Source organism: Coregonus lavaretus, assembly GCF_964263955.1.
Source record: "Coregonus lavaretus genome assembly, chromosome: 20".
Lineage (NCBI taxonomy): Eukaryota > Metazoa > Chordata > Actinopteri > Salmoniformes > Salmonidae > Coregonus > Coregonus lavaretus.
In genome coordinates this window covers 15,085,306-15,098,794 of record NC_140007.1, presented here as the reverse complement: position 1 = coordinate 15,098,794, position 13,489 = coordinate 15,085,306, and the positions used below count along the sequence as shown (strand labels likewise).

At 42.3% G+C, this 13,489-nt stretch overlaps 1 protein-coding gene across 2 annotated transcripts in view; it reads left to right on the top strand.

Moving 5' to 3' along the window:
* Positions 1 to 215: 215 nt before the first annotated feature.
* The window catches only part of mfn2 (mitofusin 2), a 28,493-nt gene continuing 15,219 nt past the window's right edge, over positions 216 to 13,489 (top strand). Inside the window, exons 1-6 of one of the 2 annotated variants that reach the window (XM_084184828.1) lie at positions 216 to 411; positions 7,796 to 7,974; positions 8,318 to 8,453; positions 8,665 to 8,827; positions 11,768 to 11,892; positions 13,282 to 13,390. In XM_084184828.1, coding sequence (XP_084040954.1) covers positions 7,800 to 7,974; positions 8,318 to 8,453; positions 8,665 to 8,827; positions 11,768 to 11,892; positions 13,282 to 13,390 — 708 coding nt within the window. In that variant the 5' untranslated portion in view covers positions 216 to 411; positions 7,796 to 7,799. Of the gene's footprint in view, positions 412 to 478; positions 1,228 to 7,795; positions 7,975 to 8,317; positions 8,454 to 8,664; positions 8,828 to 11,767; positions 11,893 to 13,281; positions 13,391 to 13,489 lie in introns of those variants that run through there. The other variant, XM_084184829.1, reaches the window with a different exon arrangement.

The window sequence follows — 13,489 nt, the reverse complement described above, 5'->3', positions numbered from 1 at the left end:
AAAGCCACAAAGTATTGTCTCGAGACACAAGGCCTATATGGTTTCTTTATCTGGAATTATTTCCAAATGTGTTGATTTATCGATATTTTTGTTTTATTTGCGTAACTCTTCTTTCTGTATACCCACGTTTATGTTTAATGATTGATTGATCTATTTCCAGTGACATTAGTTAGGCCATAGTTACACTCCACTCCAGTAGGTGGCGATAATGTGCCATTGCTGTAATTGTCAACCACCACAAAACTCTAATCAAGGAGGAGGACGTGAAAATTACCAAATTTACATTCATTGGCTAGGTCGGAGAAAACAGCTAACTAACTAGATTTTGTAACATTTTAGTAAATATTAATTGCTTTAATCAAAGGACCAAGATGCAAGAAAACTGGTTATAAATCAGTCCACCCTTTCGTGGTAAGATTTATCTAGCTAACGTTCGTTGGCTAATGTTAGCTAGCTGGCTAACGTTGTTACATTCACGTGAGACAACGTGAAGCATCAGAGCCTTCTAGCTAACTCTTTAGCTAGCTATGTAATGTCCAAAGTCAGAGAAAAACGTGTAAAACCAGCGCAAATGTCACGCGTTGTCAGTTAACAGTAGCTAACTACCGTTAACTGCCATTAGCCAGTCTTTGGCAAATGACAGTCAGGAGTGGCAAGTAGTGGAATGTTAGCTAAAAGACCGGTACACAGACTATGCAAACGTAGCTAGCTACCCACAATAATACCAAAGTCAATATCCGCATGTGAAATTGTTAGCTAGCTATAACATTTCACAATTTTCAACGTGGTTCCAGTTTTCGCAACGCCAACGGCCCTTTCCCCACAGAAACAAACAGGGCGAGTAGGACGAGACAGAAACCGAAAATCCCGTTGCGTGATGGTACTTGAAGGAAAGACTGAGCTGTTTCGTTTTAGCCCATGTCGGCGAAATATATACTTTATCATGACGATATAGAAGGATGGATGTGTTCTATCTAGACAATTTGTTATCCCCTATCTCCAGTCATGATAACCTTATCATGATGACGTAACACGTTTAATTTCTAGGGTGGATTATCCCTTAGGTCACTGCGGTAACGTTAAGGTAGCTAGCTTGTCCACTGCAGCCTCAGCTGAGTCTCTTGCGAAATGTAGGTGAATGGTCACGGTCAAGTTCTTGTCTCGCTAACTAGATAAAGTAACATTAGATAATATATACCCAGAAGGTTGATCTAACAAGTAGGTAAGGTAAGTGGCACCTACCTTCTGTTTTACTCAATGCTGAATCGCTTTTAATGGGAATTTGGCTACTCTTTACACAAAAGGTCAAAGGTAAAATAGGGTCCGCTTATAGTTGTCCTGTTTCACATATGTACAAGTGTGTAACCTGCACAAGTATGTGGTGTGAAATGTAAATGTGTTTTTTGCATAGCCAGGGGGAGTGGTGCTTATGCACACAGTCAAGCAGTTGGATACAGATTGTACATACACCAGATAAGGTGATTGGTCCTTTCAAGACAACTAGGAACCTCTGAGTTAAAATGTGCATATCTTTTTGACATATAACTTCCTATTGTTTGATTCTGATATTTTCGAAGTGGGAAACTGAGCAAATTCATCTGAGTTTCCAAGTCGGGATTTTCAGTTTCTGAGTTGTCTTGAAAGCGGCATTAAAGGGAAAATCCACTCAAACTATCTTTTAGTATTTTTTAAATTAGTCAACAGTTGATACAGTCCCAAAATGTTTTGCATGTCAGCAGTCACATTTTCAAGTTATTGGACTTTTAAGAAGCAAAGTGTCAACGGCCACATCACCATGATGATGCAAAATGCACCATATGATTCATTTTGCATCATCATGATGATAATAATATGCCATTTAGCAGATGCTTTTATCCAAAGCGACTTAGTCATGTGTGCATACATTTTTATGTATGGGTGGTCCCGGGGATCGAACCCACTACCCTGGCGTTACAAGCGCCATGCTCTACCAATTGATGAGGTGGCGGTGACGCTTTGCTTCTTGAAAGTACAATATCTTGAAAACGTGACTGCAAATGTTTTTGTAGAATCCAATTGAGAATTGACTGCAAATAATAGGCTATGGCTGAAAAAGACATCTGAATTTTACATGGGCTACAATATGCTTGAGCTTTGCCATTACTGACAGGGCAGTAGTCCATGTGAACCACGGCTGTCTGACATGGGGAATGGGGACAGCTGCCAAAAGCAAATCATGCTTGTCCTTACAGTGTAGGCCTACTGAAGGTGACTCACAGAGCTGCTCTCTCTGTTGAATACTCATTAGCTGAGTCACTAGGGTTGGGTAGGATTAGGATCATATTGAACAATAATAAATTAAGTTTCTGTGCATTGAAATCTTTACTATCGTTATTAAGAGTGCACTCTAAGATCCTGTTCGATATCATGATTTGATGCAATGCTTGCTGATGTAAACACTACAATATGAAAAATAAAAGGTTTTGTTGAATATCATGAGTTGTAGCTAACTCACTCATGCACTCTAATCACAGATTACCATGGAGTTTTGGTAGGTTATCAGATGGCAATGTCTAAGGCTTTTGCTAGGCTGACACCTGACACTAGGAACCTGGTGCCAAGCACTGATGGTGACAGTCAATTGGCTGTAAAGTCTGGCAATCCTGCAGAGCACGTACCAGTGCATGTGCTTTTTGGCTTAGACCTGTAGGCCTATACTGTCTCTGTCTCTAGGACTACAAAAATGGTTTGATATAAGATGCATTATCTTTTTATATCTATTAGGAAGTCAAATGAACCTGGTTGAGATTTGTTTATGATGGTTGTGTGATTGACTAGGCTACTGAATGAGTAATATAGGCTATATGACAATGTCATTAGTTTAGATTAAAACTATGGCTGGGAATTGCCAGGGACCTCACGATATGACATTATCACGATACTTAGGTGCCGATACCATATGTAGGCCTATTGCGATTTGATGTTCCAAACATATTGCTCACCATATGTCTGCTGCAGAGGGCCAATTCCACGGTAAAAAAGTGACGATGAGACTCAGATTATTCACTTTAAAATGTATGCCAAACAAAAACCAATGATTGCAAAGTAAAACAATTAATAAACATAACAACCAATAGGAAGTTAAATGCACAAGGACTACTTTTAACAATTTCCACAGAATTTTACAAACACATTTTACTTGAAGAACAGTACAGATGCATAGTTTGGTAAATTAATGACAGTTTGTGCTTTTGGTGCCATCATTCTGTTACCAAACTTTGCATTTGCACTGAAATACATTGTAAAGTGAAAAATCTGAGTCGGAGCATCACTCTTAACGTGGAATTACCCAGAGGGTCTAGAGAGAAAATGAGTTTTGATCAGTCATGGAAATAAAAGTGCTGAAAACAAATTGGCTCACTATTTAAAAAGATGGAGAACAAGTTATGAAGGTAAAATACTGGCGTTTTGATGCAGTTTCAGCCAACTAGCGCAAAAATTATATTGCGATATAGCGTTCAAAATAATATCCCGCTATGTAACTGTATTGATTTTTTTTAAAAGCACTAGTTAAGTCAGTTGAATGACCATTAGCCTATTGTTTGTCAACATGAATGTTTATGGAAACTAAACTGGTTCTATTCAAGCTATTCTAGCTGGTTTTCATTCTGAAGTTGATTTTTCTCCTGTGTAATTATGTCCTCTGATAATGAGGTGTGTTACGTGCATGTCGTTCAGCTTCCTAAAAAATATTCAGTCTATATAGTGCCTTCGGATTGTATTCAGACCCCTTGACCTTTTCCACATCTTGTTAGGTTACAGCCTTATTCTAAAATGGATTGAATCCCCCCCCCCCCCCTCAATCTACACACAATACCCCATAATGACAAAGCAAAAACTGGTTTGTAGAGATTTTTGCTAATATATATATATATATAAAAAAATAAAAAATAAACTGAAATATCACATTTACATAAGTATTCAGACCCTTTACTCAGTACTTTGTTGAAGCACCTTTGGCAGCGATTACAGCATCAAGTTTTCTTGGGTATGACGCTACAAGCTTGGCACACCTGTATTTGGGGAGTTTCTCCCATTCTTCTCTGCAGATCCTCTCAAGCTCTGTCAGGTTGGATGGGGAACATTAATGCGCAGCTATTTTCAGGTCTCTCCAGAGATGTTCGATCGGGTTCAAGTCCGGGCTTTGGCTGGGCCACTCAAGGACATTCAGAGAATTGTCCCGAAGCCACTCCTGCGTTGTCTTGGCTGTGTGCTTAGGGTCGTTGTCCTGTTGGAAGGTGAACCTTCGCCCCACTCTGAGGTCTTGAGCGCTCTGGATCAGGTTTTCATCAAGGATCTCTCTGTACTTTGCTCCGTTCAGCTTTGCCTCGATGACTAGTCTCCCATTCCCTGCCGCTGAAAAACATTCCCACAGCATGATGCTGCCACCACCATGCTTCACCGTAGGGATGGTGCCAGGTTTCCTCCAGATGTGACGCTTGGCATTCAGGCCAAAGAGTTCAATCTTGGTTTCATCAGACCAGAGAATCTTGTTTCTGATGGTCTGAGAGTCTTTAGGTGCCTTTTGGCAAACTCCAAGCGGGCTGTCATGTGCCTTTTACTGAGGCATAGAGCTGGACGTCCGGCCAAATTGAGCAATCGGGGGAGAAGGGTCTTGTCCAGGGAGGTGACCAAGAACCCGATGGTCACTGACAGAGCTCTAGAGTTCCTCTGTGGAGATTGGAGAATCTTCCAGAAGGACAACCATCTCTGCAGCACTCCACCAATCAGGCCTTTTTGGTAGAGTGGCCAGACGGAAGCCACTCTACCATAAAGGCCTGATTGGTGGAGTGCTGCAGAGATGGTTGTCCTTCTGGAAGGTTCTCCAATCTCCACAGAGGAACTCTAGAGCTCTGTCAGTGACCATCGGGTTCTTGGTCACCTCCCTGACCAAGACCCTTCTCCCCCGATTGCTCAATTTGGCTGGACGTCCAGCTCTATGAAGAGTCTTGGTGGTTCCAAACTTCTTCCATTTATGAATGATGGAGGCCACTGTGTTCTTGGATCTTTTATGCTGCAGAAATGTTTTGGTACCCTTCCCCAGATTTGTGCCTCGACACAATCCTGTCTGGGAGCTCTACGGACAATTCCTTTGATCTAATGGCTTGGTTTTTGCTCTGGTGTGTGCCTTTTCCAAATCATGTCCAATCAATTGAATTTACCACAGTCGGACTCCAATCAAGTTGTTGAAAAATCTCAAGGATGATCAATGGAAAAAGGATGCACCTGAGCTCAATTTCGAGTCTCATAGCAAAGGGTCTGAATACTTATGTAAATAAGGTATTTCTGTTTTTTGTTTTTTATAAATTTGCAAACATTTCTAAAAACCTGTTTTCGCTTTGTCATTATAGGGTTATTGTGTGTAGATTTCAGAGGAAATTGTTTTATTTAATCCATTTTAGAATTAAGGCTGTAACGTAACAAAGTGGAAAAAGTCAAGGGGTCTGAATACTTTCTGAAGGTACTGTGTATATATATTCATACATACATACATACATACATACATACAGTACCATTCAAAAGTTTGGACACATACTCATTCCAGGGTTTTTCTTTATTTTTACTATTTTCTACATTATAGAATAATAGTGAAGACATTAAAACTATGAAATAACACATATGGAATCATGTAGTAACCAAAAAAGTGTTAAATAACATATTTTATATTTGAGATTCTTCAAAGTAGGCACCCTTTGCCTTGATGACAGCTTTGCACAGTCTTGGCATTCTCTCAACCAGCTTCTTGAGGTAGTCTTCTGGAATGCTTTTCCAACAGTCTTGAAGGAGTTCCCACATATGCTGAGCACTTGTTGGCTGCTTTTCCTTCACTCTGCGGTCCAACTCATCCTAAACCATCTCAATTGGGTTAAGGTCGGGTGATTGTGGAGGCCTGGTCATCTGATGCAGCACTTCATCACTCTCCTTCTTGGTCAAATAGACCTTACATAGCCTGGAGGTGTGTTGGGTCATTGTCCTGTTGAAAAACAAATGATAGTCCCACTAAGTGCAAACCAGATGGGATGGTGTATCGCTGCAGAATGCTTTGGTAGGCATGCTGGTTAAATGTGCCTTGAATTCTAAATAAATCACTGACAGTGTCACCAGCGAAGCATCATCACACCACCTCCTCCATGCTTCACGGTGGGAACCACACATACGGAGATCATCCGTTCACCTAATCTGCGTCTCACAAAGACATGGCGGTTGGAACCAAAAATCTCAAATTTGGACTCATCAGACCAAAGGACAGATTTCCACCAGTCTAATGTCCATTTCTCATTTCTTGGCCCAATCAAGTCTCTTCTTCTTATTGGTGTCCTTTAGTAGTGGTTTCTTTGCAGCAATTCTACCATGAAGGCCTGATTCACGCAGTCTCCTCTGAACATTTGATGTTGAGATGTTTCTGTTACTTTAACTCTGTGAAACATTTATTTGGGCTACAATCTGAGGTGCAGTTAATTGCCGATTTCTGAGGCGGGTGACAAATGAACCTGTCCTCTGCAGCAGAGGTAACTCTGGGTCTTCCTTTCCTGTGGGGGTCCTCATGAGCTAGTTTCATCATAGCGCTTGATGGCTTTTGCGACTGCACTTGAAGAGACTTTCAAAGTTCTTTACATTTTCCGTATTGACTGAACTTCATGTCTTATAGTAATGATGGACTGTTGTTTCCCTTTGCTTATTTGAGCTGTTCTTGCCATAATATGGACTTGGTATTTTACCAAATAGGGCTATCTTCTGTATACCAACCCTAACTTGTCACAACACAACTGATTGGCTCAAACACATCAATTCCACAAATTAACTTTTAAGAAGGCACACCTGTTAATTGAAATGCATTCCAGGTGACAACCTCATGAAGCTGGTTGAGAGAATGCCAAGGGTGTGTAAAGCTGTCATCAAGGCAAAGGGTGGCTTCTTTGAAGAATCTCAAATATAACATATATTTTGATTTAACACTTTTCTGGTTACTACATGATTCCAAATTTGTTATTTCATAGTTTTATTTCAATGTATAAAATAAAGAAACACCCTGGAGTAGGTGTGTCCAAACTCTTGATGGGTACTGTATATAGTACCCAAATCTAAAACAGTCTCCTTAAAAAGTAAACTGTAAAGAAAGTTTACAATGGACATTTGCCTATAGCCTAGGCTTACTATCTGAAAAGGGATCTAGAAACATCCTGGTTTCCATTCTGTGGGATGCTAACAGGAGGGTGAATGTGTATTGTTTACATCTTCACCATTTTGGACAGAGCAGCATTTTTCCTATTAGCAGCTGGCATTCAAAGGACCGTTCTACTCTACATTTGACTTCCCAATGAACAATGTAGCTTATGTTTTTAATAGGTTTCAGTTAATGAAGTTTAGTTTCCTTTATTGAAAGGTAAGCCATTGTCATGCTACTATTTGACTTGTAAGGTGTCTTCTCATTCCTTCCGTTTTCACTGTCGAAACACTTCGAATGCCTTCTACAATTTTGTATTTTACAGCAGGTAGGCTAAGAATTTAGCCTAATCACGTAACATGTTATTATATTTTTTAAGACCTTATCAACTGGAATATGATAAGGAGTTGGCTTTATATTTTCACTCTGGGTTTTGAACTTTCAGTTGGGATTAGACGCTCGCTTAGCCTATCCTTTCAATGCCGTCAGAGTTTCAGAGGAAGCGACACATTAGTTACAGCATAGATGATTTCATCCTCTTTTCATTTTCAAGATCTGTTCTCAGTAATACACATTTTGTCTCTTTTTCAGTGCAATGTCTCTGGTTTTCACGCGACCTAACACCAACGCTATTGGCAAGAAGGACAAAAGACTCATGGCGGAGGTGAACGCCAGCCCGCTCAAACACTTTGTCACGGCCAAGAAGAAAATCAACGGCATCTTCGAGCAGCTGGCCGCATACATCAAAGAAAGCTCATCCTTTCTGGAAGGTAGCTTCTAGTCTTCCACCTTGCCACAAGTTTTGGTCGATAAAGCTGGCTTTCTTTTACGTCTTTACACCAATGAAAAGCACAATGTTTTGTGGTGTGAAATTGACAAACACTTGCCTATGCTATTGGCAGCCAGCTTGCAGTCCAAACATTACTGTACTGTCTGGAGTACAACTAAAATATTATTCCGTCTGTCTTTGGCACTCAACACCCACATGTCATTCACTAAGTGAATTTTCTGGCTCAAGTTTGGGTCATAGGGTTGATTACAATGTATTACTGCCAAATGTTGTAGTTCCCAAGGGTTTACAATGGTTGTGTGTGATTTTTCTACCTCTCACAGACACGTATAGGAATGAGGAGCTGGACCCGGTCACTACAGAGGAGCAGGTGCAGGAGGTGCACGGTTACCTGTCCAAGGTGGCAGGGATCGGAGAGGTGCTGGCACGCAGACACATGAAGTGTGTCTTCTTCGGAAGGTATGTTCCCTCCACTGCATAATGAACACTGGCAATGCCACCACCAGTCATTGGAGTTCGGAAGCTGCATGTATTCGCCGCTGTTAATTTGTCAATGAATCACAAAATCAATTTTGTCTGTCAGAAATGGGTCGGATTACTGCAAATTTATTGAAAACGCTCTAGACCTGTGTTAAATGTTCCTCACTCAACAGTGTGTTCTACCTTATAGGACGAGTAACGGGAAGAGCTCGGTGATCAACGCCATGCTGTGTGATAAGGTGCTCCCCTCTGGGATAGGACATACCACCAACTGTTTCCTGCAGGTGGAGGGGACCGACGGCAACGAGTCCTTCCTGCTCACAGAGGGATCAGAGGAGAAGAAGAGCATCAAAGTCAGTACCTCCACACGAGATTAGAGAAACTTAAAAAAGCAACATGGACAAGTGTTTCCTTTTTTGAATAAAATTAATTAGAGGTAAAAAAACAAGACATTACTTAAATCTCCTTTATAGTTAGATACTGCAACTTGGAAGACTGCACTGGACACTTAGCACACTAACTATACACACCCAATACGTTTGCGAGGTGCAAAAGTTTCGGCACTGTGCCTTCCTCAGGGTTTGCTTAGCATAACACAAACATCCTTTAGAGTAAGTTTAGATTTAAATTGAATGTAAACTCAGCAAAAAAATAAATGTCCCCTTTTCAGGACCTTGTCTTTCAAAGATAAAAATCCAAATAACTTCACACATCTTCATTGTAAAGGGTTTAAACTCTGTTTCCCATACTTGTTCAATGAACCATAAACAATTAATGAACATGCACCTGTGGAACGGTCGTTAAGACACTAACAGCTTACAGACGGTAGGCAATTAAGGTCACAGTTATGAGGACACTAAAGAGGCCTTTCTACTGACTCTGAAAAACACCAAAAGAAAGATGTCCAGCGTCCCTGCTCATCTGCGTGAACGTGCCTTAGGCATGCTGCAAGGAGGCATGAGGACTGCAGATGTGACCAGGGCAATAAATTGCAATGTCCGTACTGTGAGACGCCTAATACAGCTCTACAGGGAGACAGGACGGACAGCTGATCGTCCTTGCAGTGGCAGACCACGCGTAACAACACCTGCACAGGATCGGTACATCCTAACATCACACCTGCGGCACAGGTACAGGATGGCAACAACAACTGCCCGAGTTACTCCAGGAACGCACAATCCCTCCATCAGTGCTCAGACTGTCCGCAATAGGCTGAGAGGCTGGACTGAGGGCTTGTAGGCCTGTTGTAAGGCAGGTCCTCACCAGACATCACCGGCAACAACGTCGCCTATGGGCACAAAACCACCGTCGCTGGACCAGACAGGACTGGCAAAAAGTGCTCTTCACTGACGAGTCACGGTTTTGTCTCACCAGGGGTGATGGTCGCATTCGCGTTTATCGTCGAAGGAATGAGCGTTACACCGAGGCCTGTACTCTGGAGCGGGATCGATTTGGAGGTGGAGGGTACGTCATGGTCTGGGGCGGTGTGTCACAGCATCATCGGACTGAGCTTGTTGTCATTGCAGACAATCTCAACGCTGTGCGTTACAGGGAAGACATCCTCCTCCCTCATGTGGTACCCTTCCTGCAGGCTCATCCTGACATGACCCTCCAGCATGACAATGCCACCAGCCATACTGCTCGTTCTGTGTGTGATTTCCTGCAAGACAGGAATGTCAGTGTTCTGCCATGGCCAGCGACGAGCCCGGATCTCAATCCCATTGAGCACGTCTGGGACCTGTTGGATCGGAGGGTGAGGGCTAGGGCCATTCCCCCCAGAAATGTCTGGGAACTTGCAGGTGCCTTGGTGGAAGAGTGGGCTAACATCTCACAGCAAGAACTGGCATATCTGGTGCAGTCCATGAGGAGGAGATCCACTGCAGTACTTAATGCAGCTGGTGGCCACACCAGATACTGACTGTTACTTTTAATTTGGACCCCCCCCTTTGTTCAGGGACACATTATTCAATTTCTGTTAGTCACATGTCTGTGGAACTTGTTCAGTTTATGTCTGTTGTTGAATCTTGTTATGTTCATACAAATATTTACACGTTTGCTGAAAATAAACGCAGTTGACAGTGAGAGGACGTTTCTATTTTTGCTGAGTTCAGTTTGTTGAGACAAGAACATGCTCTCAACCTTTTGATGTGTTAATCTCTCAAGCCCATTTTAGATTAGGCATTGTAATTACTGTGATGCAATGCACATCTAAGTATAACAGCAGTAAACAGGAGTGATACACAGGGGGCTTGTAATTGTCTCTACTGTATAAATACAGTTCTGTTTGTCCTACAAAAGATCAAGGCAGAGATCTGTCACAGTGGCTTTCTGTTTAGCCGTTGCCTTATTCAGTGAACGGTGGGTGGGCCGTTAAACCAATTGTCCTCCGTTAAAACCATGACTCACTGGCTATCCAGCACCTATTTTTAATTGTACTCAACAAGCAACCTCGCTTAACCAGTTGCACCACAGTTTAACGAGTACCACACCTTTGTCTCTTGGGGAAAGTAGAAATCTCTTAATGGAATATTTATTTTCTTCAATTTAAGCTACTTCTTATCAAGGTTATGTTATTCCTTAAAATACCAGAATCACAGTAACTTTTTATTGTACTTTAAGTCCATATCGAAATGTTGTTGCAATGTGTCACATAAAGGAGCTCAGAATTGTCCCCTTCCCTGTTGTCGATAGTGTATGACCCAGATATGGCTGCACGCCTATGATATGCATCTCGATCAAATCTGTTACCGACCCACGTGTCCAAACATAGCAACAGAATCAACAAAACACCAGCAACCCCGAATGCTCTCAGCCGCTTTTATCACGTGTTGGCATTCCAGCTGTATGTAGGTCTGGGTGAAGCATGCTGGCTGCTAACAGCTTTCCCAGGCCTCTCCTCTCCCCCATGGGGACTAGACCCCAGATAGCCGGTCGTTTCCGCTGGCTAATGATCAACTCAGACCTCCGCTCTGCTCATAGGAAAAACCTCTGCTTGGCTAATTAATTTGTTGGCACAGATGATGAGTAACCTTTTTGATGCAACCTTTTTCCCTAGAATCCTTATCTCTATGGAATGTGTAATGTCATCATTGTATCGTTGCTATGGGTTTAAATGGGGACACATGCCAATATATTTCCTTCCTAGTAATCTGTCCTTTTTATTACAGTTACTCATATATACATTTTATTTTGAAATCAAATGGAGTCAAAGTTCAAATGTGAACACAACGAGTTAGTTTGTCTCTCTCTTGCTCTATCACTTATCTTTCTCTGTCTCGCTCACTGTCTCTCAGACGGTGAACCAGCTAGCCCATGCTCTACATCAGGATGAGGACCTGGATGCAGGAAGCCTGGTGTGTGTCATGTGGCCCAAAGCCAAGTGTGCCCTGCTCAGGGACGACCTGGTGCTGGTGGACAGGTGAGAGCAACACACACCACACATGCATCACACACACATAAATCTAAAAGGATCAGGTAGACCATTCCCTTCTCGCATTCAGTTCTTTCACCAGGGGTCCTCTAGAAGTGCTATGGGGTTGATACACTTCGCCCCTAATCTTTGTATGTATACTCCTCTTCTACAAACGACAATGTCCTCATACACTGAACAAAAATATAAACGCAACAAGTAAAGTGTTGGTCCCATGTTTCATGAGCTGAAATAAAAGATTACAGTAATGTTCCATAAGCACAAAAAGCTTATATATCTCAAATTTTGTGCACAAGTTTGTTTACATCACAGTTAGTGAGCATTTCTACTTTGCCAAGATAATCCATCCACCTGACAGGTGTGGCATATCAATAAGCTGATTAAACAGCATGATCATTACACAGGTGCACCTTGTGCAGTTTTGTCACACAACACAATGCCACAGATGTCTCAAGTTTTGAGGGAGCGTGCAATTGGCATGCTGACTGCCGGAATATCCACCAGAGCTGTTGCCAGAGAATTGAATGTTAATTTCTCTACCATAAGCTGCCTCCAATGGAGGAGAATTAGAGATTAGAGAATTTGGCAGTACTTCCAACCGCAAACCATGTGTATGGCGTCGTGTGGGCGAGCAGTTTGCTGATGTCAATGTTATGAACGAGTGCCCCGTGGTGGTGGGGTTATGGTATGGGCAGGCACAAGCTACGGACAACAAACACAATTGCATTTTATCGATGGCAATTTGAATGCACAGAGATACCGTGACAAGATCCAGAGGCCCATTGTCGTGCCATTCATCCGCCACCATCACCTCATGTTTCAGCATGATAATGCACGGCCCCATGTCGCAAGGATCTGTACACAATTCCTGGAAGCTAAAAATATCCCAGTTCTTCCATGGCCTGCATACTCACCAGACATGTCACCCGTTGAGCATGTTTGGGATGCTCTGGATTGATGGGTACGACAGTGTGTTTGAGTTCCTGCCAATATCCAGCAACTTCGCACAGCCATTGAAGAGGAGTGGGACAACATTCCACAGGCCACAATCAACAGCCTGATCAACTCTATGCGAAGGAGATGTCCCGCCACATGAGGCAAATGGTCACACCAGATACTGACTGGTTCTCTGATCATGCCCCTAACTCTTTTTTTTTTTTAAGGTATATGTGACCAACAGATGCATATCTATGTTCCCTGTCATGTGAAATCCATAGATTAGGGCCTAATTTATTTATTTCAATTGACTGATTTCCTTATATGAACTGTAACTCAGTAAACTCTTTGAAATTGTTGCATGTTGCGTTTATTTTTGTTCAGTATAGTTTCTACTGTGGCCTTGTGACCTTAAGTCATCCCATATTTCTGCTCCTACAGCCCCGGTATTGACGTCACGACGGAGCTGGACAGCTGGATCGACAAGTTCTGCCTGGATGCCGATGTCTTTGTCCTGGTGGCAAACTCTGAGTCCACTCTGATGCAGACGGTAAGAGACATGTTTCTACTCTAGAAAGAAATCCACTCGGCCCGAACATGCATGTTGGCCAAATGCCATTCAAGATGTCTTTTGAGGATATACTGAATA